The sequence below is a fragment of the Brachyistius frenatus genome, unplaced genomic scaffold, assembly GCF_029030835.1.
Source record: "Brachyistius frenatus isolate BFR_SWC_R1_liver_20210118 unplaced genomic scaffold, ASM2903083v1 Contig_139, whole genome shotgun sequence".
In the NCBI taxonomy this organism is placed as follows: Eukaryota; Metazoa; Chordata; class Actinopteri; family Embiotocidae; genus Brachyistius; species Brachyistius frenatus.
Window position 1 is genome coordinate 689279 of NW_027210738.1, and position 27466 is coordinate 716744.

Genomic DNA, 27466 nt, shown 5'->3' on the forward strand with positions numbered 1-27466 from the left:
ACCCGGTTGCACCATTACTTAGCGATATGTTGAAAATATGAGATAATAGCATGACTTGAAACTACAGTGATGATGTAATAATAGCTTTGTGGCTATGTCAAATAATTTCAAAATAAAAGCTGTAGACTTGAGTTGCAATTTGAATATTATTAACTGTAGTTTTTTTTTACACATGATGATGCACTCATTTTTGTTACAGCCAGCAACTTTTATGGACCACCTTCTGCTCGGTGGGAGAACTGAGGACGTGTCAGTGGACCATCTGGAGATTATTACAAAAGAAAACCAAAAAAAACTGCTGGATTGACCGGTAGGGTATAAACTGTTTTGGTTATTTCTAGCTCAGTGTCTCTCTCTCTCGCGCTCCCTTTAGTTCCCCCTCCTCTATTGGTTTTCTCTCTCATACCTCAAACTCCAGAGAGAGGAAGGGTGGGAGAGATTTCTTTGGAATAGAAAGAAACTGGGAGGGATTGTGGGTGAAGTTCACTTGGCTCCAAAATCCCACTGGAGCTGCGACTGATTAAAGAAAACATAGCAGAGAGGTCTGGAGCTACAAGTCCAACAGGATTAAAACATTTACTGAACACAGCAGGAGAATCAAGGACCTGTTTTCAACGCAGCAAAACTGTTGCAAAGTGTGACTGAAGCCACAAGGATTGATCTTGGAAGACTCTTTCATTGAGGCTCTACGCTGCAGGAGCGCTACGGGAATACAGGAAAAGGCCTCATTATCACTGACAGGGCATTTCAGAGGCAGAACCAGCAACCGCAGCTGCAGATATTTCTGGGGCTGAGTTATCGAGAGAAGTGAAAGCAATGTCAGGCCGAGTGGTTCCCGTCTTTCTTTTATCTCTGTGTCTGACCGTGGGTTCAGTCCAGAGCCAGGGATCCTCCCAGGACACCTTTATAATCCAGTACTTGGAGAGGAGACTGGCTCAGATGGAGGTAAGTAGCTGCTGCAGCTGCTGCTTCAGTTTAACATCAAATGCCGGAATCCCCTCAGGAGGATAGAAACATCGGAGCATGTTGTTATATCGTTTACAATGTTAGTCAATTCCACTATCTTGTACTTTGTAGAAGCTTTTTTTCTCGCTCGAATGTCAGAAAAGTCAGACTTTCAAAATGTATAATGATCTGGCTGCAATATGTATTTAGTTTTTAGGGCATTTTAGTGGCACAAATGCTAATTATGTAGCATTTTAAAGTATAATTATTTAGTGGGAAGAACTCTGAAGTTATTGTTTTGTTCGAACAGCTGTACTGGAGTAACAACATGAGATTTCAACATTAGTCACCACAAGCTAACGGTCATAAGTAGGAGGGGCAGTCGAAATGTTCTGAAACAGTTCTGGTTGCACAAGAAAGGAGCGCGGCACGGCATGAAGCAGAGGGAAGCAACGACTTTCATGAGTAAATGTTCGAAGTTAAGTCGCTTGATCAGAATCAGCACCTGAGTTATACGTGTTTTTGTGACCACTGGTACGTTTGCAATTGCAATTTCACCATGGACGCGAAACTTAAGGAAATATCAACTTTTGTGTCAAATTTTCAGGGGGAACAGAAAAAAGTTGCTTGAAAGTTAGGAGGAGATGGAAAGCTCCGAATGCTGTTGAGGGCGAGAAACTTATACAACTAATCTTTTCCCTCAGATGCCTCATAACGATGAATTTGCGGTGTAAAACCCCGTGAATGCCAAATAAAACCCGCCTGGTTGCACTTCTGACCCGATGAACCGTCCGGTCTTGGACAGCGACGTTCTGCCCTTCTTAAAAAGACGAATGCTTCTCAAAGCACCTCGGCCAGCTCGCTGCTTCCCTGCCGTAGGCTTTCCGAAGCCTTTCCAGGGTCTCCGTTGCCAATTTCTCCAGTTTGAGAGGTTATTTGATGTGCGCTCTCCGCTCAAGTCCATGTTGAACCCGCCAATCTGCACAAAAATGCATGCAACACAGGCGATGGTGTTGATCAAGCGAAGTAACTTGCCGTACTTACTCACGAAGGTCGTAGCTTCCACCTGCATAAGACTGTGGCGTCAAAAAAACCTGACTGTATGACTTGAGCAAGGCTGTTTTATTACTTTTTGAGGTTAACTTGTAATTTTTTGGAGGAAAAATGTATTTTTTCTTCTTAAAAAAGTTATGTTTGATAGTGACACGGCGGCAGAAAATGTCATGTTTTTGCTTCAAGCAAGCCTATAGCGAACATCTGCTGAACAACCATCGACATTCAAGATAAAACGGTCAGAAATCGTTTATACTGCAGTTTTCTAACATTATAGCAACTCCTGAATGTATTGAATTGAGTGTGTTTTATCATTTCTAAATGAACCTTTTCACTTGTGAGAGAACAAGTCTGATATTTCCTCTGTCAGAATTTCCATATATGTTGCTGTATTTTTGTATTCATACCACCTTTTTCTCTGCGTCCATGAAATCAGGAGCGTCTGAATCAATGTGAGCAAAGCGTCACCCAGAAAAGCTACGACCTCTCCTCTGAAATCAGAGGTTATCTGTCCACGCTCAGTGTCGTGAGGTAGGCCCGTCCCGAGAGCCCTCCTTTTAGCATTTGACCAAATATGGAATACGACAGTAATGAGTGAAGTATTTTACCGCCAGAAAAATAAGTATGGGTTTGCTCTTATAGGTCAGAGGTGAAGAGCCAGGTGGACGGCGTGTCTGCGCGCGTCGACCGGGTCGAGAGAGAGTTGGAGTATCTGGAAAACAAAATTCCCACCCAGTCTGACATCGAGATGGAGGAGGCGCTGCTGGAGCAGCAGATAAAGGCCGCGGAGCTGGACCAGCTGAAAAAGAAAGCCAAGATCAAAGTGGAGAACGGTATAGAAGATGTGCCTGTTCAGTAGTAGTGTGTGAGTGTGTGTGAGGGTGGTTGGCTTGAAGTGCCAGAAAAGGTAGAAAGAAATAAAAGAAGATAATGTACTGATGTTATTCCTTTGTTGTCTTCTCTCCGATGTCTCCAGACTGCAGCACAGCTCTGAGTCAAATTAAGTCTCTGAAGATTGTGAAGAAGGCGGGAGACACTTACGGTTCCTGGTTCAAAGACCCGTCCGAGGGATCAGAAAAGGTCTGTTCTTTATTTTTATTTATTTTTACCATAAAATTACTGTAATATTTGAGTGTTTGCAGTAGAGAGACAGCTGTTTTTTTGTTTGTTTTTTCTGTCTGTAACAGATGTTTTTTGGGGGGTTAATTTGCTCTTTATGAGCAACATCCATTCTTTAAATCTGGTCATTCGATGATGGGACGTAGTTTGCTTGCAGTGACGCAACCACACAGCATCATCACCAACTACAAAGCACTTTATCCTCTCTCAGCTCATTGTTTTGGTTTTACGGCCCCCAACTTTCACTGTTTTGGTTTCCGTCCTCAGGTTTGCGACTAGCTGGTAAATTCGAACATTTAGGATTTGACAGGTAAAAAGAACAAATTTTGAATCTAGAATATTAATATTAAGAATAATGGTGCCGCTATATGTTTGTTAAATATATGCTGTTTGCTAACTGGTTCGCTAAATCAACTTTTTATGAAGTATCAATGTTGTGTTTACAGCTGCGCGCAAATGGCCAAAAAACAAAATAAAAAAAACCCGACTTCAATAGTTATATAGAGATGTGAATAATTGGGTCATTGTGACCATGTCCTGTTCAATATGGGCTGGGGTACAGAAATATAATAATCATAATAATAAAAATACATTGTGCTGAAATACAGAAAAATGCATCCCACACAAAACTACTTTAACTCAATGTAAAAATCTGAAATTAGATTACAAGTGATGGCTTGTTTAATTTATTTTCAATTTTTTTTTTTACTCTTAAATGCATAAATAATTAAATATCCGGTTTGTTTTCATCAGCTCACTGGCAGACAGGGAGATTATGAATTCCAAAACTTACTGAGAATATCTTATCCAACAGAAGTCAATTTCACTCCAAATTAATTGTTAAATTTTTAAGCATTTCTTTTGGTATGTCCAAGTCAAACAATCACTTATGTGATATTTAGACATTTTTTTTCTATGTGATTCAATTTTTTTTCTATTTTTTGTGATATTTACACAAAAATTATTATTGTTAATTATTATTATTATTATATATAATAATTAATTATTATATATAATAATATAATTATTATTTGTTTATTTTTTTAGTATACTGTAACAAAGGAATGAACGTAAAATAATACATACGTTCACTCCTGTAAAAAAAAAATCTTCCAGGTCTACCTGCTCAGTGGAATTCGTAACGACACGGTGCTGGAGTACGTTTCCCTGCAAAGCTTCACGGAGAGGACTTTTGCGCCTCCAGAAAAGGTGGTGCGTCTTCCTCTTCACTGGCAGGGTACAGGTCACGTGGTTTACAACGGATTCCTCTACTGCCACAAGGCCGATACACCCAACCAAATACTGAAGGTTCGTGACCGACGTAAAGAAAAAAAAACCAACAACACTCGTACTGTACATGTATATGTGTGCTGCCCATCAAGGCCTTTCTTTGTTAGTCTACAAGTACAAAAGGGGGTCAAATTGGTTCCCGTTATTTGGCAACAGTTACAAAGCAACTGCGACTGACTGCTGATTACGGTTTACCAATCTGAGGCCGACTTCGTACGAGTGTTGAGTCGAAGCCGGCTGGAAGTCTGCTCACTTTAAGGAGGTGTCAGTCGTTGGGAGTTGGTGTTTGGTCCTCTGCTCCTCCGTGTTCGCTGAGGTCACGATGCCAAACAAAACAATGTTGTTTCCAGTGAAGCCGACACTTTGGGTCGATTTGAAGCAGATTTATTTGCCACAGATGGTTTACGCAGAAAAAGTACTTCCAAAACATAGAACGGATTAATAAAAAAAGACCCATAGCCACATCGCTCTAATATTCTTTAATAGGTCTTTGAGGATTGTCTGGAATCTCTTAAGAAGAATTGGGTGGATTGCCGGGAATTTTTAAAATGACAAATTATCTCTTAATTATTATGATATTATTATTATATTACCATTTGTAGCTAAAAACTTAACAATTTTCAGACAGAAAAAAAATAAATCATTTCCATTAGCTGTAGCTTTATATCTCATCAGTCAGCGAAAAGGTTGAGCATGCTAACACAATGGAGGACACGGCGACCCGAACCCAGATAAGCGGAAGAGAATGGACGGATGAAAGGATGCTAACACAATCAAAAATGAAGATTGTTAACATGATACGCATTACCTGTTAAATACCAACATGTTAGCCTTGTTATTATAAGCATTTTAGCACGTACTACACTGTCTCTAATTCTTTTTTTAAATCCATTCTTACTTGGTGGTACTTGGTAAATTTGTCTCATTTCCATGAGTTTGCGTCACCTTTTAGGTAGACCTGCTGAACGGCACGGTGGTGGACAGCACGCTTGTCCCGGGAGCGGGTCGCCTGCCCGTCTACAGTCTGAATCCCAACACCTACCTGGACTTGGCCGTGGATGAACTCGGCCTCTGGGTCATCCATGCCGACCCCGAGTACGGAGGAAACCTGGTCATCACCAAACTGGATAAAGGTTGGCGAGTACCTGCGTTGCACAAAATCTCCATCAGGGAGGGTCATGGAGTCAGCCCGGGCCAGAAAAAGATTTAGTACGTCCCGGTACGTAGTATGTGAAATTAAGTACGCCAAAAAGATGCCGAACCTGCCAGTTGGTGGCGCTGAGGCTCCGCCCACTGAAAGAAAGAAGAAGCATTAAAAAGAATCGTTCCAAATCGCGTTCTTTTCCTTTTTACGACGGACCGCGACGGATATGACCAAGAGGGTCAAAGTTCAAAGCGCATTTTTTTTATGATGAAGTACTCCCAAATACTTTTTAAGATCGCAGTACGTACGAAAAGTAAAAAAAGAAAAAAATACTTATGCTACTCAAAAATAGCGAGCGTCAGCGCGTAAAAGTACGCCATTTGAAATGCCACGTAGGAACAAAAGTGCTTGCTCAGCAAATTCCATCTCTGCTTTTTCTGGTTGTTTTTTTTTGGTTTCTATGTCAGGAACTTTGGCGGTAGAGTATACCTGGGACACGCAGTGTAGAAGCCGTGATGCTGAAGGAGCCTTCCTGATCTGCGGGACCCTCTACGTGGTCTACAACACGCGCTACGGAGGACGCTCCACCGTACAGTGCCTGTACGACATCCACGACACCATCCACAGGTTGGCTTACACACCGTCACGCGCGCACACTGTACGCTGCCATAAACATGCTTCAACTATCAAACGTACCAATAAAAATGTTTTTATCGATATTATGATGGCAAACGAAATCTAAAGCGTTTTTTTCTTTGGGTTTTTGTTTCGTCCGCCATCCGCGGGACAGCGGCGAGAGTCCCGTGATTTTCTTCCCGAAGCGCTACACCAGCCACAGCAGCATCCACTACCACCCGGGAGACAAACAGCTGTACGCCTGGGACGACGGATACCAGACGATATACAAAGTGGAGACGCGCAGGAACGAGCCGGCCGTCGCAGAGTGACGTCGGCGTCTGACAGTTTTCGCGCCGTATCCCGTATCAAAACCTGTAGTGTCAAGAATAATCCAAAATCATGCAATATTAGTGATCCTTTGCTGGCAATGGATGCTGCCTTTCTGCTTTGTATCACCACAATAAATAGCATTCAAGTGCCACTTTGTGAATTTATATTGTTGCCTGTGTCTGATTAAGATCTTAGGAAATACATGGGAATCAGCTTTAAGTAGTGAAATGTCGCCCCCTCCTGGTTTGAGGGAGTTGGATATAATTATATATTTCTTTGAGTTGAATTTGTCCGATTTTTGCTTTTTCTCATTTGCTCTCAGAATAATTGTAATTCTTTCACTCTGATGATTCATTTCCTTACAGGTCAAACTCTTTTGGGCAGAAATTGCAAAAGGCAAAACTGTTGTTTTGCAGCAGTGATTTCTCATAATATTAATTTTAATTATAATAATAATAATAATAAAACAAACAAAAAAAACACCTGCATTGGCAGTATATATGGTTGTATGACTCAGTTGTATCTCCCAAGTCATTTTTACACAATCACCAAACCCTTGAATGGAGCATTTTTACAAGTCCTTGTCCTTCAGACTGTCCTTCAGTTGGCTCACAGATGTTCCCTTTATGCTAAATATATTTGGCTTTCGTCACGTGTACAAGCGTCGTGGTTTCCCCAAATCCACCATTTAACCTACCAAAAGTAAAGTGTTCAGTCATTAACGGGTTAAAACCGGCTCCGTTAAATCCCGCCCATTTTTCCCCCGGTTTGTCGATGACGTCGAAAAAGGGGGCGGTCCCAGGGCGACCGTTGAATTTGACAGCGGGTGCGGGACGCGTTGCCTTTCTTCTTCGAGACGGCGTTTAAAACACGTTGCCTTTTATTTAAAAACAACAAAACTAAACACTATGAAGACAACAAGCGGCAGTAACGCCGGCAGGAGAAGCTCCACAAGTAGACGGCGGAGTGAAAAATGGCGTTTCGACGAGTTCGGCTTTGCTCTCATTAAAAGAAAGGACCAAAAACTTCATCACCGGTCTCACGAATACAGGTTTAAAAGTTCGCTTCTTTACAAACTAACATTGAGCTGAGCTGAATAATCTTAATTATCATGACCCAACGGGGCAGATTAGTTCAAATGAGTTTAGTCTTCACTTTTTGCATGGTGCGTTTCATTGCATTCATTTCATTCGGTCGTTTAACGTTCATTAACAGGAGACGTCACTAAATATATATATATATATATATATATATATATATATATTTTGTAAAGTCAGTGGTATGAAACACGTTTAAAACTTTGTTCTGCATGACTCTTTTTTTTTTGGTTCTTGTAAGTCAGAAGTGTCCAAAAGGAACTAACTTGATTACATTATTTAAAAATGCATCGCTTACGACATACTTGCAGTATTTCATTCATAAAAAAATTGAAGTCCAATAATTTGCTGCCTATAATAATTCAATACATCTATCCTGAAAAAAGCAACACAAATGTACACACACACGTGCACAATCATATAAAAACAACAATAACTTGTATTTGAATACTTCCTGGAGTCAGCATAGAAATAATAATAATAATAATAATAATAAACTTTATTTGTATTGCACCTTTCATACAAGAAATGCAGCTCAAAGTGCTTTACAGCGAGAGAATTACATGCAGTGTTTGACCGAAAAACAGATAGAAAGGAACATTTAAAACAAATATAGAAAGGAAATGAGATGCATAAGAACTTGTTTTTTTAAGTTGTATTTTAAGCACTCAAAGTCCAGTGATTTTTTTTTATTTTTTTTTTTTTTCCTACAGAAGTGAGAATATGTAACTCATCATTGTTGTCTTTTTGTCAGCTACCCCCAGATGAGCTCAGTGCGGGTCAAAGAGCTGTGTGAGCTGCTCAGCTACTGGAATGGAGCCAGCTTCATATGCAAGAGCCAGGTGAGACAAGACAAGACAGACAGGACAGACAGGACAGACAAGACAAGACAGACAGGCAGGGTCAAAACATCCTCCCGACCCTCCTCTTTACTGGTGTTTTCCAGATCGAGCGATTTATCCGGACGGGCGTTCCTCCGAGCCTGCGAGGACGAGTGTGGAAGTGTCTTCTCGCCGTCGACGGCCTGAGAGAAGCCAGCGACTTCAACTACCAGGTGGAAAAGAAAAGTCCTGATAATGTGTGAAAAGAAAATATGGAGTTGGAAATTTAAAAAAAAGCTTTTCTGCCACGCCGAAGTTATTAATATTTATCCATCCATCTATAATCGATACCCACTCGGTCCTGTACGGGGTCACTGGGGTCAATTAAACAACATTTATCCGAGCTTTTATTTTTTATCATAACCTTCGTCGGTTTTTTTGGGGGGATTATTTTCTACAGGCGCCGTAACACCAGCTGTGAAACAACTTGCACACCAGTTTTACACTTTTTATACAAAAGTGTAAAACTGTGCAAGTTGTTTCACAGTTTTTCTCAGAACTAAAAACCTTTTGTGGACGAACTGATTTGTCACTTTTTGGCACAAAATTATTCTTTTAATAGTAAAATTGGAGGTTAAATTCCCTCCAAGATTCTATATATATATATATATCAATCTGTTTATATTTTTTTCCTCAACAGACGTGCTTGTCCGAGGTGCGAGGGCCTCTGGTGGACTTGGGGGTCAGCGAGTACGGCATTTTGTCCGCCATCGCCACGCTGAGCGACACCCAGAACGACCTGGACTTGAACCAGCGGCCGCCCTCCTCCGAGCACCACCGCTACTCCGCCGACGACATCACGCTGTTCAGACAGATCGCCCTGGACCTGCGTGAGTTCAAACAAAGCGGCGCGGGCGGACTTTGAACAGGATATAGTTGCCGCCTCTTTGTTTTGGGCTGTGCAAATATTTCATTAATAACTTGCGTAAATACGACGGCGTTACGTGGAAAGTTGCTGTCGTCTGTATGTCAGGATCACGGTCGAGTTTAATGGAAATGAATTTAAAGGGGTGTGAAATTTTTTTTTTGTGTACTTTTATATTAATTTGAGCGCTTCTGCAGAGCGTTCCTTCCCGACTCACCGCTCCCTGATGGGAGAGAGCCCCGAGGCCATCGAGGGTCAGGCTAAACTCTTCAGGGTCCTCATCGCCTACGCCAAGTACAACCCGCAGGTGGGATACAGCCAAGGTACAGAGTTTATTTTTTTACTTGTTCGCGTCGATTGGTGTCTAAGAATATGACTTTAAACAGGATAAAGTTGACACCTCTTTTTTAATTCAACATTATTATTATTCAAGTAATGTTGAATTGATCATGAACAGGTTATCTGCCCCTGATCCTACCATGTGTTTACCTCATTCACTTTGTTTTTTGTTTTGTTTTTTTAAATGGAGGCAGCTGCAGTACAGAATACGACCACACGATGGAGGTAGAGGACCATTAATATAAAGGATGGATACCTCCTCCTCCTCTTCTCTGCTCAAAAAGAGATGTATGCAAATTGGCTGAACTAAAAAAAAAAATCACTAATGCTAAGTTCAAGTTTTAAATAAAATTGTTAAAAAAAAATAGATTTTAATAACGCTGATTTATTTTTTATTTTTTTTTGTGGTGGAAATCTGCATCATCAGCCGCTCTTTTTGTATTTTACTCTTAATTTTAGTGGTTTAGTGGTTAAACTATAATTAATGTTTGCAGATCTGATGTGTGACAATAGACAGAAAAACTATGAAAATCCTCAAATCGAGGACCAAATAGACAAATTCCCTTTTTATAGTATATCTTGGTTGTATGCAGTTCCTTTTAAAAATTGATCAAATTATGGATGCTGCATCCCTTCGTGCTGCTTCTTTTGGCTTTTAACAGCGGTAGTGATAATGAATACAGGTGTATGTATAAATAATGCTGAGCACAGATATAAATAGCTGCACAATATATATTGAGGTTACATTCTGCCGCCTTTCTCAACAGTGTGCCACACTGCTCTTACTATTGAGCTATTTCCGTCGACTCAGCTGTTTTAATGGAACACGTTAAATCTGCAGCCTTAATCATTTGTAATATCGTCTACCAAATCTAATACGCGTACGTTTTAGCATCTTCTTGGAAGTACAATATTAATAAGACTTTGTTCTTTGTGTTTTGTGTTTTGTGTTTTGTGTGTGTGTGTGTGTGTGTGTGTGTGTGTGTGTGTGTGTGTGTGTGTGTGTGTGTGTGTGTGTGTGTGTGTGTGTGTGTGTGTTTCACAGGGATGTCCTACATAGCTGCGGTGCTGCTGATGCAGTTGGGAGAAGAAGAGGCCTTCTGGGCTCTGACAGCGTTGTTGGAGAAACCCAAATATCTGGCCGACCTGTTCGACCTCAGTCTCACCAAGTAAGAACGGATTATAAAATGCGTCCGATGTGCTTTCAGTTGAGCTAAATTACAGATTCAGAGATTTGTGCAAAATTAAGGAAAGTTACATTTTGTCTTTCCCGGTTTTTTGGGGTTTTTTTTGTGTCTTTTTTAAGTGTAACAGGAAAAGGATGTTACGAAAACCGCTGATTTATCCTACTTAGTCAAGGAAACGGGTGTAGCCGTAACGTGACTGCACCGCGGACCTGTCAATCAAACAGACACGCCCCTTTTAAAAAAACCACATCGTTTTGAGGCTTTTTTTGTAATAAACGACGGGATTATTTTCAGATGGACCGCCAGAAAACTAAAAAAAACAGGAACGACTTTAGCTAACAACATGGAAATAACCCGTGGAGAATTTTTATGAGACTAGTTGAATGGGAGTCTACGGAGTCGGAGGCCTTTCAGAGCCACCCTCTAGTGGCCCCCGGTGGTATTGCAGCTTAAAGCACCGGCGCATCGGCCTCATTTTTCATACCCGGAAGCTACGGACAATTTTTTTTTTGTTACCGAAACACAGGATTTTGCATTCGAGCGTTGAGAGTTCAAGATTCAGATCTTCATTTTCCTGTGGTCATGTAATTGTTGTGCATTTCCATTGTTTTAAAATTCACAAAACACTTAACTTTCCTCAATCCTGAAACAAGCCAATGTAAAAAAAAAAAAAAACTTGGGGTCTCTTCTCCGGTTTTCAATCAGGGTCCAACATCAGGTGAAGGTGTTCGACCAGCTGCTGAAACACCGGAAGCCCCAGCTCTTCCAACATCTGGTGAGTGCATCTGGATTTATACTTTTTTTTTTTCCGTTAAAAATATTCACTCCTTGGTGCGTTATTATATTATTATGTAGCGGATGGGGAGTCAGGACAGGAATTTATTTGACATGAAGTTGGCAGTGAAAGACGTCTCGAATACATTTTTTTTTTGGTCAATGCCAAATCAACCCTTTCCTGCCCCCCTCCTCCCTCCCCTCCTCCCCTTGCAGGAGTCAGTGGGAGTCTTATCAGTCCACTTTGTCATGCCGTGGTTCCTCACTCTCTTCACTTCCCTGCCCTGCTGGGACTCTGTCCTGGCTGTCTGGGATCTCATCATTCTCCACGGCATGTACACACACACACACACACACACACACACACACACACACACACACACACACACACACACACACACACACACACACGCATGAATGTACAAGTTAGACAAACCCTGCTTCATTCAGTGGAAGGGAACTCTTTTTTTTAATTTTTTTATGGTTTAAATTTAATTATAAAATTTTTATTTTCCAAGATAATTTAACGTCTTTTTGTGTAAGTGGGGGTTGCAGAACTATTTATTGGTCAAGAAAGAAGTATTTGTTTGTATCCTTACATCCCCCGCAGTAACGCTATTCCCTAAAACATCAAACTGTATTTCCTTAACAAGTTGAAAACTGAGCGGAGGATTCATTAAAAAGCCTTTAATCAGTCACGGTTAATTCAATCATGGTAAAAAAAACCCAACAACTAATAAGCTGCCTCATGCGTGTCGGGTCCGAGGTCACATGACCCCGTATGGACCAATGAACTGTCACCCCAGTACACGGGGCAGCAGGTAAAAGACGCACGACAGGAAACGTAACGTGACGGAGTCCAAATCTAATGCAGATATTAATCCAAAAAAAATCTTAAAATCTCTTTTGAAGTGTTGATGTTACCGAAAGAGAAACGTCTCTCTGAAAGGCTCGTCTCGTCTCCGCAGGCCTGTCGGCGGCGTTTCGAGCCGCTCTCGCCGTCGTGGAGCTGCTGGAGCCTCGACTGATGGACCTGAACGACGAAGGAGCCGTGCTACCGCTGCTGCTGAGAGTACCCGTCGACGCGTGAGTCAACGATGTTTCCTCTTCAGGCCGAGCGAACACAAAAGCCGATCTTCCGATTGCACTTTTAGAAAAAAAAAAAAAAAAAAAAAGTCCAGCCACGTAACGAGCGTAGCTGTCATTAATGCCAGTAGCTTTCACCCGCGTCCTTCCTCGCCTCTTGCTGTTGCTGTGTGTCCGTCAGGCCCCGCCCCCTTCGCGAAACAGCAATACAGACAATTTCGGGCGACTTTCAGTGACGGAACGAAATGCAATATAAATCTCACTGTAATGAAAACGGGCGCTCTGGAACCGAGCGTTCCTAAGACGCGTTTTTAATTGTCCATTTTCCACATATTTTGTTGACCAACATGGGAAAGAAAAAAAAAAAAAAAAACGCCTCGAGACCCACATGCGATGAATATTGTCCCGGACCACCCCTCGTCCTGAATGTGCTGAAAGCGGCGGGTTCCCGTTGAAGAATGCGCAGCTCGGTTCTCAGAGCCGAGAACTCGGTTGTGGTTTTTTTTGTTGTTGTTTTTTTTTTGGCTCCAAAGAAAAAAAACGCAGGCGGCTCATGAATATCAATCGTCTCATCGGGAACTGGACGTGTTTTGACATCGAACGTCCCGGGAGACGAAATTAGAGCGTCATTGTTTTTTTGTTTAGTTTTTTTGCCGCTCTTGTTTTTGGACATGTTTGAATTCAACATCCTTTTTTTTTTTTTTTTTTTTTTTTGTGCTAAATTAGCTTCTTCATCGGCAGCTCACGCTGCGTTTCAGTGGGAGCCTCTCTGTGTCGCTCTCAACATGTTGGATATGAACGTCACAGGCCGACGGACATGTTTTGTTGACGTGGAGCTGTAGTTATGGCAACTCCGCATGGGGTCACTGGGTTTTTGTATACAGCCGGTTATTGTGTGTGTTTAATGTGTGTGTGTGTGTGCGTGTGTGTGTGTGTGTGTGTGTGTCAGACATGGACTCAGTGCACCGTGATTATTAAAGATCCAGCTCGTCAGATTTGTTTTAATAGATCAGCTTCTTTAAATTTCACCCTGGTTTGGTGCTTTTCGTTGTCGGTAAGTTTCTCACTGTTGTTCAATTCAATTTCATTTTCATTTTCATGGCACCAAATCACAACGCGGGTTATTTCACGGCACTTTGACACATTAAAAGTCCTTTACAGCAGAACTTTACAGATTTATACAGAGAAACCCAACAATTCAACACATAAGGAAGGAAGGGGGGGGAATAAAAACAACTCCTCTTCAAAGGGAGAAAAACCTCCAGCAGGTGGAAGGAAAAAAAAACCCCGACAAGCAGGATCAGAGGTGGGCGGAGCCATCTGCCTCGAACCTGTCGGAGTAAGAGGAGAGCAGAGAGAGAAAAGGACAGCATGGAGATCCAAAACATGAACATGTGATGAAGATGTAGAGGAGTTACATGTATTTGTGTCAAAGGCAAGTGATAAAGCCTATTACCATGAGCTGGTGGGGAGGAGGGGGGGGCTCTGCTGGCTACGCACCGCTGACTGGCAATGTTGGATTACAAAACCCGAATTATGGAGGATTATTGTGCAGGAAAAAACTCCCAACGACTGTTTTCAAACGGCTCATTTAATTTCTTCAATGCTTTATTTTGCAACAGTTCGTAGCGTCTTCTTTTCGTTTTTAAGGAGACACACGAGTGATGTTTTCTCCGTCGCGAGCGGAAGGACAATGTCACCTTTTGATCCAGGTTGCGCGCGAAACCCTCTTTTCTGGCCGTCAGGTTGAAGGTGCAGCGCTGACAAGACCCGGTTTTGTTCGGCGGGGCGGCCTGCCATCTCGTCGCACTGAGGGAGTCCCTGTTGCCCGGCTTTGGCATCGTTACGAAAGGCTTTTGGTCAGAAGTCAACGCTAAAGTGCTCTGTGCTGCGCCCCCCCCCCTCCCCGCCCACCACCACCACCACCACCACCACCACCCCCACCCCGGGCAGGGATCTCCTTACGCTGGGAAGATACTGTTGAAAGAAAGAGGGAGAGATGAATGGAGGGAAGGTGGGGGCGAGAAGAGATGGTGCTCCAAACTAAGGGGGTGGGGGGAGGCGGGGGGAGATGATCTTCAACCTCTCTTCATGTTTAAGGATCTCGGTCTCTTTATTTTTTTATTTTTTGCTCTGTGAATGGTATAAATGGGTGCGTGTCACACAGCAGCCACACAGGGGCCGATTCCGATTGACGATTGGTTGAGAGAGCCGGGGAGGGGTGGGGGGGGGGGTGGGGGGTCTCAATCCATCTAGTGCGACTGTCGGTCCACACCGTGCTGTCAGCCACCTCGGTCACCTTAGTCAGGCAGCTGTAACCATGACGACCAGCGTCACCGCTCCAAAAAAAAAAAAAAAAAAAAAGGCAGCTTCTGTTTGTCCGTCTCCAGTCCATCCGATAAGTGTCCCCCCACCCCCCAAGCAGTTTGTTGTGCTTTTTATGACGTCGATGTTGTTTCTCTCGCAGCCTAATTCACTTATCCGAACTAATTAGACGACCTTTTTCGTCTTCGTGAAACTGGAATCGCGACATTTTCAACTTTAAACTAAATGAACATGAATTGCTGTTTTCAGGAGCTCCCGAACCTTCGCCGAAACCCCTCCGCCTCGTTTACCTCCTTTCTTTTAAACTGCTTTTCCTTGTGTCTCATTCATATTATCTCCTGTCCCCAGTCCCGTCTCCCCCCCCCCCCCACCCACACTCCTACATACTCCCTATACACACTGTTCTTGGCCTATCTCTTTCTCTTTTGTTTACCCCCCCCCTTCCTTTTTGCAATAGTAAATTCCCATAGTGCCTCCTCCGCTGTGTTCTCACCCCCCCCCCACCTCCCCCACCCCCCTCCAGCTCCACTATGCCTCCTTTTCATTCATTCGTTTATCCTCATTGACACATTGACACCGTGGTTCAGCCAGAACAGTTGACACATCATTTGTTTACTTCACACTGACAAGGCTGGCTTCACTAAAGTCTCTGCTTCATTTTTTTTATTTTTTTTTCTCCCCTCTTCTCTTTCAACCATTTCAAAATGTAACAAACGTAATCAGACAGAGGATCCCTCAGCGGCTCCTTCTCGCTTGTGTCGATCATCCTTTTCACACAAAAAAACCCGCATTTTTAGATTCTCTATACTTCGCATTTAAAGTCCATGTTTGTTTGTTTTTACAGAGGTTTAGGGTTTAGGATGGTCCGGAGTCGGGGCCTTTTTTTAAAATATATATTTATTTTTTTATCAGTTTTAACATGGTGTAATGAGAAGCCACCTCTTAAACCAAACAAAGCACATATCAAAGCTTTAGCAGATCCGGCCTGTCACCGGAAACTTCACAGAAACTTTGTGGAAATCTCCCCGAAAGACACATTTGTTCACATCGTTATGTCGTTTTTGGTTTATCCTCTGAACTAAGTCATTTTGGCCCACTTGACATCCAGGTCGCTGCAGGAGGTCGTCGGCACATCGGCCGTCCCGACCATTTGGAAACCTGTCGGGTCGCCCATATCTGTGAAGATGCTTTCCGGCTCCTGAGACGAGCTGACACAAGCCCAGCCCATTTAAAAAAACTCTTACCGCTCATTATTCATCCGTCTTCTTCCCACGAGTTCACTCAATTTTGTTCTTTTTCTTTTCTTTTTTTCCCCTCCCGAGTCCTCTTATCTATCACCAGTCTGCAACCATTAGTCATTCTGTACCGGGTTGGACGGTCTCGACCCCGTCATCCATCCGCAGCTCCAGTTTCCGTGAAATTCACTTATGTGCTTTCTCTTTGCAAAATGAAAAGAAGATGGATTCCTTCTGTCGGGTCAAAAACACATCGAACCGAACGCGTAAACCGAAACACACATTCGTTCCCGATGTGGCGTAAAAGTTATTTTTAACCTGAACACATTTTGAGGTTAAATACGTTGCAGAAATCAACGAAAGGAAATGACTGTTCCAAAAAAAAAAAAAAAAAAAGTAATGCAAAATTATTAATGATCTAAAAAAAAAAAAAATGTTTTGTTTGTCGTTTCTTTTTTCTTTTCTTTTTTCCACCCTATATTTTTGAATCCTTAAGTAATCTTTCATTTCAATCAGCTTGACTTTAGCAGACAGCATATTTATTCATGTTATTTCTCAAAAACGAATGACTATGTCCTTTTTTATTCTTTTATTTTATTTTAGAGGCAGTAGAAATGATTGCAAAATAGAACCTTCGACACAGTTTTATTTATTTATTTATTTTCTATTTCTTTAATAAAAAAAAAAAAAAAATCTTTTTTTGCCCACCCACCCCAACCCCCCACACCCTTCCAATCCGCAGGGCCCGGCACGCCGTGTTGGTCCCGGCCCTGTGGAGCACCGAGGTCCAAGACTGGGAGCTGAAGTGCATGAACGGCCTGGTGCTGGACGAGAGCCGCCACGGACCCGGACCAGGCAGGTACCGCACACCTCACACCGGACGCTTGTTCCTTTAATGCAGAAGGACACTCGGGACCGCTCCGCAAACCAGTTGCTCAAACTCTGGTAACTCACTCACTTAAACCTTCAGTGGCACAATATGCTGATCTTGTTACAGCAACACACACACACACACACACACACACACACACACACACACACACACACACACACACACACACACACACTTTTGTGCTCCCGTCTCAATGCCAGTGTAGACGGTGGTTGGTCCTTAGGGGAAGACATCTCCAGTTTGTTCCCGAGAACAGTCTCACTAAAGAGGGGGAAACAGTCTCCCCTTGTTCACCTCCATCACTGATTGTCTCCTGCTTTTTCAACATGATAAATGTCGAAAAGTTTTTTGGGTTTTTTTTTTCTACGCCGTCCTTTCTTGTCAGTTTCTTTCTTTCGCTGATTTCGCTCAAAGGATCGCAGTCAGAGTTGGATTTCTTGCAGAGTACGTTTTCGCATGAAAGGGAACTGGTCGCGGCGCGAGAAAATGCGAACTGAGAGAACACGAGGAAGTCAGAAATATGACTTGGCACAAAAGACGGGTGGCGTACGAACGCAACTTCGTGATGAAGAATAAATACAAAAATACGTAAGAGCCAGTTAAAACAGTAATTTTACTTCTACGTACATTTTCAAATTGTTGAATTTCATCTGGCTTAATAGTGACACATGGTCCTTCAAGAAGCTGCTTTTACTGTTGTGTGTGTGTGTGTGTGTGTGTGTGTGTGTGTGTGTGTGTGTGTGTGTGTGTGTGTGTGTGTGTGTGTGTGTGTGTGTGTGTGTGTGTGTGTGTGCGCGTGTGTGTGCGTGTGTGTGCGTATGCGTGCCGAGCCCTGACAAATCAAAGGAGCTTTTTACCTTTTGAAGGTTGTTCAGATATCACCTCCGTGAGATCTGGAAGCCCCTCGCCACCGGAGTGTGTCATCTTCAACAAAAGACAGACAGACACATTGGAATGTGAACCTCATGTGTGTGTGTGTGTGTGTGTGTGTGTGTGTGTGTGTGTGTGTGTGTGTGTGTGTGTGTGTGTGTGTGTGTGTGTGTGTGTGTGTGTGTGTGTGTGTGTGTGTGTGTGTAGTGGATCCTGACGTGCTCAGAAGAAAGGCTAAGTGATGAGTCACATGTTGGTGGCTGCAGGGCTGTATTTGTCAATGCAGCTGGGAATGCAGAAAGAAGAAGGGCGAGTGTGTGTGTGTGTGTGTGTGTGTGTGTGTGTGTGTGTGTGTGTGTGTGTGTGTGTGTGTGTGTGTGTGTGTGTGTGTGTGTGTGTGTGTGTGTGTGTGTGTGTGTGTGTGTGTGTGTGTTGTGAGAGAGAAAAAGAGAGTGTGCGCGTTAAATAATTAGTCGTGGAGTATTCACAAAAATCTCCAGAGAGTTTGAGAAGTTTCCTTTTATGGGCGTAACTGGAAGCTACAAAAGACATGTTTTATAGTGGGGATAATCCATCACCTGGTGTTTGTGTGTGAGCTCACCTGTGCGTGTGTGCGCAAGAGAGAGTGTGTTTGTGTGTGTGTGTGAGTCAGGATGAGTCATCCTTATTTGCTGTGCTGTCAGACCGTCTAGCAAGGGGGAGAAAAAAAACAAAACGAGCCGATTCACTCGCTCTCTCCGTTACCGACACCGACCGTCTTCCCAAAAAAAACATTCTGTTTATAAGGCACTAAAGAGATGTAAAAAAAAAACCAACTAACTTGAATTCGTTGTATTTGCTTACGTACTAGGACGTCGATATCATCGCTGATTGTCTTTTCAACTCAACTTTCAACTTCCTTCACGTCGGAGCAACATACGCACGTTAAAAAAAAGATCCCAAACAAACAAACACAACAATAAGATGAGAAATGAGGTAAAACCTGTAAAAACAAAATGGAGGTGAAATAAAATGAAGAAAAACAACGTCGTGAGAATCAATAATTAAAATTCAGGAAAGTAATAAAGAACAACAACAACAAAAAACACAAAACTATAATTTTAAATGTAAAATCAGGACGATACACATCACTAGAAAGCCAGATTAAAAAGATACGTCTTTAGTTTTCTTTTAAGTACATTGCAAACCTGTACTTTAGTACAAGCGACTTTCGTTCTTCCTTATTTCCCTTTTTTTTGTTGTTTTTTTGTTTTTTTTAAACCAACACCTGGTCGTAATGCATTACTCAGTAATGCGGCGAAAAGCAGCCCGCCGGCCGCCATTAAATAACGGGAAGAAGAAAAACACGCACCGCGTTCAGGGGTTTGCGGAGCTTTGCAGGTAAAAAGCCATTCTTATTATTATTTAAAAAAAAAAAAAATCTAATAGTTCGGAGCGAGTTTTGAAAAAGTAGTTTCGCTTGAAATGCACCTTGATGGAGCTACAAGTGGCAAAAAAATAAATAAATAAAAGTCCTCGTGTGCTGCATTGCTGCTACTGAGGTTGTCTTAGGTGTCGAATTAAGTCGTCGCGTGGAGTGTTTCAAGCTGTGACGGTAGAACTGTGAGTCTCTAGGGGCGGGGGGGGAGGTGTGTGTGTGTGTGTGTGTGTGTGTGTGTGTGTGTGTGTGTGTGTGTGTGTGTGTGTGTGTGTGTGTGTGTTTTTGGGGGGGGTGGTCCAACAGCATGCTGAGTCAGCATTAAAGTGACTTCAGATTGTGCCGAGTCAGGCGGAGAAACGCAGCGTGACACGCAGACGTGTCCTTCCGTCCTCCTCAACAATCACCTGCCGATTGTACTCCTGCTTTATTTAATCTTCCCCCCTCCGTGACCTCCTCCTCCTCCTCCTCCTCCCCCCTCCCCGCTCCCAACGTTACTCTCGCTCCTTTACACTTTTTTTTTCTTCTCACCTTATCTCCCTCTTCAGCTCGCCCTCCCCACTCCTTCCCCCCTCCTCCCCCCCTTCATTCCCTTGCAGTGCGATTATTCCATTTCTTCTCCTGCGCTCATACATCTTCTTTTTTTATTTATTATATATATATATATTTTTTTGTTGTTGTTTTTTCCCCCCCGTGACTCCCCTGGTGTAGTAGCAGATGCCAAAGCCCTGTACTCCTCAGCAGGGCTCTCACGACACCGACACCGCTTTCCTTCCTGTCCGCCTGCTGCTCGAAGCCTCAGCGCGGTGACTCAGCATTCGTTTCGGCCCCGAACGACCTCCTGCAGCCCAGTGCTGCATAACCTGCATAGGTTGTTTCTTTTCTTCTTTTTTTTTTACTTTACGATCGCTACGTATCGTGTGCGTGCATTTCATGACAGGATGTTTTTTTGTTTTTTTTTGCCGTGTCATTTATTGATACACCGGACCGGCCCGATCACCAAGGTAACCGGTTATGAATGAGTTGTCAATTAAACATTTACAGAGAGTAAACAGTTTCAGAGTATAATTGTTTTTATTTACGATATTTATTTAAGCCAACTGCATTAACTTTGAAGCATCTTACAATCTTCCTACAAGTGAATAATCAAAAAATGTTTGTTTTTTTTGTGTGTGTTTTTTTTTAATCAAAGACAGACACTTATGTGCATGTTGTGGACACTTGTAAATGCGACTGTGAAAGTCACCTCGAAAATATCCAGAGCCGGATAACTGCATCAGTCCTGTAAACTGCAGCAGGTGCACAAATTAGATATATATATATGTATGTATGTATATATATGTGTATGTATATATATATATATATCATGTATATCATGTATGTATTACAAGAACTGGCTATCAGCTACTTTTAGTTGTTTTTTTTACTAAAAATAACATTTGCCTTTATTGATAACTCTTTTTTTTTTTTTCTTTTTTTACAGTGTAGACATTTTACTCGACGCGGATCTAATTAACCTTTCCCGACCCCGAAAAATATGTCAGTCATATTCGGTTTAACCCAAGTTTTGGCAGAGATTCTCGTTTCGCATTTAGCGTTTTTCGCCGGCCGCGCCACGTCAATGCGTTTCCTGACTCTTCCATTCAGTCAACTCGTTGTCCATCTGTTCTCTAAATCTCTCGTTTTATCCCCCTCGTTCACACCATTTTTGACCTCCGTGTCCATCTGCTTATTTTGGCTCCCGCAAACTCCCTCCAGTAGTTTATGTATATTTATCTGTGTGTGTGTGTGTGTGTGTGTGTGTGTGTGTGTGTGTGTGTGTGTGTGTGTGTGTGTGTGTGTGTGTGTGTGTGTGTGTGTGTGTGTGTGTGTGTGTGTGACAGCAATGCATCACAATCCCCTTAGTGAAAACAGTGACAGCATCGTTCTCTCTCTCTCTTTCTCTTTGTCTCTCGGCCTCCTCGGTTTATGATGAATGATTCAGGGACAGAAACACAAACTTAAGAGTCTTACATCTTTAATGCGTTTGCTTTCGTTCCTATTTTCAGAGAAGCATGAAAAACAGAGAGAAGGCGATACCAGAATTTCTGCCTCGCTCGCAACTCGCGGGGGAAAAAAGATGCTCCGAGGGTCGAGGGGATTTTGATACGAAGCAATTAGTCTGCGTCGGACGACAAAATAAACAGCTTCGAATTCTAAACAAAGAAACCGATTACGAGAGAGGGTCATGAAAGGTGTTTGGAGAAGTCCGAATGTGGAGTTTATGACCTGGCAGTTTTACCGTTGGTCCTTCGAGGGGGTTACGAACTCACCGAGGTCGAAGGTCAGGGTATCAAAAACAAGACGCAGCTTTCTGCTCATTATCAGGCCGGACAGCGTTTCCTCTACGCGTCACAGAAAAGTGTATTTTGGATTTATTTGCGACTTGCAACCAGAGCAACTCGACCTTAATGTATCACCTAATAATGATAATAATAATAATCAACTTTATTTGGACAGCACCTTTCATACAGAGAATACAGCTCAAAGTGCTTTATAGGGGAAATTAAAGACATAAGACAGGGTAATCCTGGTGATGAGACAAGTTAACAATAAATGGGATAAAAACACTTAATAAAATAAATCAAAATAGGAAAACGGATAAAAGAAAAACTTTCATAAAAGTAAAGTATTGAATAAAACCGTGATGGCAAAAAAGACAAACATGATTTAAAAGCAAGTTCATAGAAGTTAGTCTCGAGATGATTCTTAAAAATTTCCGAACGAAAAAAAAAATCGCTGATCTTTCTATAGGTCATTTTTTTGAACCATAAAAGAAAGTTCGGGTTTTTAGAAAAATATCTTGGTCATCTTTATTGGTCTTTGGTAGTTTGAGGGCCGCCGTGGCCGCTTGGACTGCGTCTATTAGTCACCACAAGAATGTCACCTTTTCTAACCTCCGTGGGGCACTTAGCCTACCTATGACCTTCTTAGGTTGGGCCCGCTAAGTCGCTGTGAGGGGTTCGTTGTAATCCCCACCCCCCCCCCACCCCCCAATTGGTTTTCTGCTAGTCGAAGCGGAAGGCCAGCCTGCTCGATCGGCCCCCCGAGGCCGCCTCGCTCCCGTTGGACATCTGGCTTTGCTCGCGAGCAGAACCCCTGCCTTCTAATTTGGTCGCGTACCTGAGAACGAGCGTGAAGGTGACCTTTAACATTTTCTATATATCTTTTTTTTTTTTTTTTTTTTTTTGTCACTCTGCGTAACCTGGAATTTCCAGGCAGAGAGAGAAGGTCAGGTCCTGTCCTGTGGGAGAGGGGGGGGCGGTCATGACTCTTAGCTTGTTTTTGTACTGCACTCTTAACAGTAACGGATATTTTTACTGAGGGCTTTAGTTCAACTCCAAGTTGACCAGTAGGTTGCAGGAAGCGGGCCGACGTCCTCGAGGCTTGTTTTGATACAACTTTATGTCCCGTATTTATAAACTAGTTATGTTTCAATCGTTTTTTTTTTAATTTTTTTATCTCAGTTTTAGATTTGTCATCTTTGCTACTCGACCGTTTCTTATGAACTGATGAATTTACAGTGTTTTTTTCCGTTCATACATTGTGATATTCGTTTCAAACTAAAAGCCCTTTAGTTTTATACGCCGTCCAGCCATATACGACGTTTCGTAGCTTCCGGGTCTGAAAAATGAGGCCGATGCAGAAGCGCCTTCAGCTGCAATACCACCGAGTGCCACCAGTGGTTGGATGGAAAAAGCCTCCGGCTCCATAGACTCCCATTCAACTGGTCTCATAAACTTCACAGTCAATAAAATTTGTCCACGAGTTATCGCGGTGTTGTTAGCTGAAGTCGCTCCTTCTTGTTTGTTTTCTGGCGGTCCGTCTGAAAATAATCCCGTCATTAATTTGATAATAAGCTTAAAAAAAAAAAACACAAAAAAAAGTGTTTTTGGGGGTGTGTCTTTGCGATTGACAGCCCTGTGGTGCAGTTACAGCTGTCGGTGGTATCGCCGGGTTTCCAATCAATTCGAGTCAGAATCCCTCGCTCGTTTGTTTTTGGTGTAGATTAGCAGTTATCAAGAAGTAAAAAGAAAAACACAAAATAGGGACTTCATCACGGCTGAATTTCCTCACTAAGAGACAAGAAAGGTTTGAATGTCCTCCATCCTCCCGTTAACTTTTCTTTTTTTTTTTTTTTTTTTTTTGCATGTGGTCCTTAATTAGCTCAAAATCACGATGGGTATTAATTATTTGTGATCTATGTATAAACGTGTTAGAGGATGGGATTAGAAGCCGCAGGTGAGAGAGGAGGAAAGAAGACGGGAGCTAATTCTTTTAAAGGAAAGGAAAGTTTCGCTGGCTCAGATCCAGTTAAGTCCCTGAATGCTTTCCTCCGGTGGTTTAGACCCTGAAGGGTTTTTCCAGTGTGTGTTTGTGTTTGTGTGTATTTGTGTGTGTGTGTGTGTGTGTGTGTGTGTGTGTGTGTGTGTGTGTGTGTGTGTGTGTGTGTGTGTGTGTGTGTGTGTGTGTGTGTGTGTGTGTGTGCGGGCGTGCCACCCCGTGGAGCGCCGGTGGCTATCCCGCGGTATATGTGCATTGCTATATAATTGAGGTAAAAGGAGAAGCCGACTGTGTTTGCGTCTGAGCCAGCGAGCGAGTGGGAAAGATCCGCCGTCTCATGCGCTCACGCATGCGAATAAAAGCATCTTTATTTATGGTTTTGAACTGGAACTCGGCTCCCAGACTCGAGCAAAGGGGGCGGGGGGGTGGCGCCATCTTAAAAAATTAATGAATTGTCTTAATTATGTTTACTTCTGTTAAAATCTGGGACATCATTTGTTAAAGAGGTTCTGATGATTTGCATACACTTGAAATTTGGGTCATCTTTTTACTTCCCGAACGAGGCGAAAAAGAAGTTTCTTTACTGCACTTTTAAAAAAAAAATTTTTTTTTATATAAAATATGGAAACAAACGAAGGTGAGCAAAGACAGGAAAGTGGTCGGTGAAGTGGGCTGCGGGCGGACGCGACGTTTGAGAATTCTTGGTTTGACGTTTAAAGAGAAATGTCGGGTCCTTGTCTTTAGCATCGCACGCAAACACACCAAGAAGTTACAGGGAAGACCTGACGGCCGATCGCAGATGACTTCAGTCGCCTGTGTTTTAGCCGCCGTCCCGAAGTGACACAATGAAATATTATACTTGTGGAGTTTAAATTAGAGGCCCTAAACTCTGTTCAGATGATTATGTAGTTACAGTCGGTCCCTGCGGGAAAATCGCCGTCGCAGTGATCAGCGCGAATTCAAGCAAACTCCGAAAACGAACCGCGATTTTTCTGAAGCTGCGTATTCCTGCATAAACAAAGTTAAAATAAAAGTTAATAAGTAACTTCTCATTTGCGATCGGAAAAGTTTGGCTCCTGTTTTCTCATCGCCAAATAAAAGCCCGAGCACCGGAGGACAGCGGAACAAGCGGTAAAACCGAAAGTGACGGGGTTTTGCGGGAAAAGCGGCCTTCCCTTCAATTACCTGCTGTTTTTTTTCCTAAAACCGATAAAACGATGCCCCACGCCGACATTTCGCCCGCCCCGTCTTGTGTTATGTGTTACTTATTGCTCGTGTACACCCCCTACCCCCCACCCCATCCCGGCCTCTGGAGTACTTGTCGGACCTTTGGCCTCTGGGAATGAACTTTGACCTTGCAGCAGGCTTTAAGGCGCATTGAATTGTGTTAGGGGTCAAACCCCAGAGGTCAGTGGGCGATCGGGGGCGAACGCTCTCCTCCATTATGCTATTCTCCTCCGTGACGTCCCTCCATCGCCGTCCTATATTCTGTCTTTTAATTCATTTCTTTTCTGCGGTCCACCAGGCACCTCTTTGTCTGTGTTTTTTTTTTTTTTTCTTTTCCTCCACTTCTTAAATTTCTCTGTACGAATTTCCTGATTGTGCAAATCAGGCCGTTATTATTGGAAGTTTATAATCCTTAAGATTTCCGTCGTGGTTGGTTTTGGGACCATTTTCGGAACAGGAAGTGCGGTTTACAAGTCCAACAATTCTCTTGGCTACAAATACTCCTCGACTGGCTAGTTTATGAGAAGTACTGGCGGACTAGCGAACTCATCGTGATTTAATAATGCCTTCTTTAACGAGGCCACAGCGCGAGCTGCTCGTTGAATTCGGAGGGGGTTTTTTTAGCCTGCAGCTCTTCATCTAACGACTCCTTCTTTGTTCCGTTGCTGCTTGCAATATTTAAAAGTGGCCTGTTTTCCAAAAAGAGAGCCGTTTGTCTGATGCGTTTGGTTGTTGCAAACCTCGCTGACGAATGAACCGCGGCTCCTTTTGACTGCGTGACAATAAATAGCACCCAAGATCTCTCCGACCGTCTCTTGTCCTGCCCAGTGGTTTCTACTTTGGCAGTAAATGTGTTGGAAGAGCCGATTGTGAAAGAAACCTCTGGTTGTAACGGTACCTTCGTTAACACCGTTAAAAGTTGAGGCTGATTTCAGTGAGGAAAAGCTGGGCGAAGAACAGATTCGGCATCGTTTCCTGTGAATTTATGTCTGAATTTAATATGAATCTGGCATAAAAACTATTTTCGAGATGTGTAATTACTGAATGTAAATAGAACGGATGGCGCTTGTTTTATAAAAATCTTGACCATAACTAGCATCAGAAACATTGACTGAAAATATTATCGTAACTTCCGGGTATGAAAAATGAGGCCGAAGCGAAAGTGCCCTTAAGCTGCAATACCACCGAGTGCCACTAGAGGTCGGCTCCAAAAAGCCTACCGTCTCCATAGACTCCCATTTAACTTGTCCCATTTCAGATTTACTAGCTAAAGTAGCTCCTTACTAGTTTTCTGGAGGTCCATCTGAAAATAATCCCGTCATTAATTAAAAATTAAGTCTCAAAAAGATTTGTTTTTGGGGGGCGTGGGGGGCGTGGCTGTTTGATTGACAGGCCTGTGGTGCAGGCAGGTTACGGCTATCGGCGGGCGGGACGTAATGTCGCCGGGGTTTCCAATCAGATAAGTCAGGTCCACCGGCAGCTCCTCCCCCCACCTCGTCCAAATATGGTCACTTCCTGCTCCAAACCGCCCCGAACCAGCAAAGATGGCGCCGGACAAAATCCGAACTCGAGGCTTCGTAACGGCCGGGTCAGATAGCTGATGACATTTTTCTCCGTACTTCATGTCATTTTAATTCTTTTTCGATATCAAACAGTATGAATTCAGGCCGTACTGACACGTGATTGACTTCAATTTGTATTCCTAACTTAATGCCCCCTTTTTCTGTTCTTCCCCTCCCAGCTCTCCTTCTCTTCCTCATGTTGCCTTCATCCCACCCCTGGTTTTTTTCTTCTTTGTTTTTTCTATCCTCCCTCCTTCCCACACTCCCTCCCTGCTCCTTCCATTCTTCTCCCCGTCGCCCCGTCGTGGCCTCCACACTCTCTAAGCCATCGATTTACCAACACCCTAAACAGACTCTTTTTGTATTTATTTCTTTAAGCTTTTGCGTGCATTTAGCAAAAGAATCTTTGCTTGTGTTTTTTGTTTTGTTTTTGTTTTTCTGATCGTCATCGGACACGTATCGACCTCCGTGCGTATTCACAAACCACCGACGAATACCACAAATCCTCGGGGAGCCTTTTCCTGTCTGCCGGCACGCAAAGCAGAAAAACGGCAAAACAAACCGCGAGATAAAATGATCTATTGTCTGCTTTTCTGATTAATGAGGACACGAGAAATGAGATGTTGATCCTCTTGGGTTTTGAAGCATTATTACAAATCCAGACTCGTGGGTGTAACTTTTCAAAAAAACATAATTCTGCTTGTTAGCGTTCGCTCTCAACGACCGCCCGAGGACATGGATGTTTTCAACCAGTTTGAACAAAAACAAAAACAAAACAAAACAAAAAAAATCGTTTTGAATTCTGATAATAATGAGCGATGATGGAGAAGGGAGGGGCGGATCAGATCTTATGAACACCTGTTGGATTCCATTGGACTAAGAGCTGA

The 27466-nt window shown here is 42.9% G+C and overlaps 3 protein-coding genes across 4 annotated transcripts in view; all 3 read left to right on the forward strand.

The window, feature by feature from the left end:
• Positions 1-449: 449 nt before the first annotated feature.
• olfml1 (olfactomedin-like 1) lies at positions 450-6644 on the forward strand. Its single transcript, XM_069715202.1, has 8 exons — positions 450-945; positions 2435-2529; positions 2641-2831; positions 2975-3078; positions 4234-4425; positions 5360-5540; positions 6019-6178; positions 6342-6644. The coding sequence occupies exons 1-8, from the start codon at positions 817-819 to the stop codon at positions 6496-6498; spliced, it is 1209 nt and encodes a 402-aa protein (XP_069571303.1). The 5' UTR covers positions 450-816; the 3' UTR covers positions 6499-6644.
• Positions 6645-7371: 727 nt separating this feature from the next.
• LOC138630710 (carabin) lies at positions 7372-12268 on the forward strand. Its single transcript, XM_069715204.1, has 9 exons — positions 7372-7550; positions 8351-8438; positions 8543-8650; positions 9118-9307; positions 9540-9665; positions 10727-10850; positions 11574-11643; positions 11859-11977; positions 12253-12268. The coding sequence occupies exons 1-9, from the start codon at positions 7408-7410 to the stop codon at positions 12266-12268; spliced, it is 984 nt and encodes a 327-aa protein (XP_069571305.1). The 5' UTR covers positions 7372-7407.
• A 212-nt stretch (positions 12269-12480) lies between these two features.
• The window catches only part of LOC138630703 (serine/arginine repetitive matrix protein 2-like), a 43783-nt gene continuing 28797 nt past the window's right edge, over positions 12481-27466 (forward strand). For both annotated transcript variants that reach the window (XR_011311660.1, XM_069715198.1), the window contains exons 1-2: positions 12481-12728; positions 17031-17143. Coding sequence is in view for 1 of the 2 variants with exons in the window: in XM_069715198.1 (XP_069571299.1) it covers positions 12670-12728; positions 17031-17143 (172 nt within the window). In the remaining variant the exon portion in view is untranslated. The remainder of the gene's footprint in view (positions 12729-17030; positions 17144-27466) is intronic.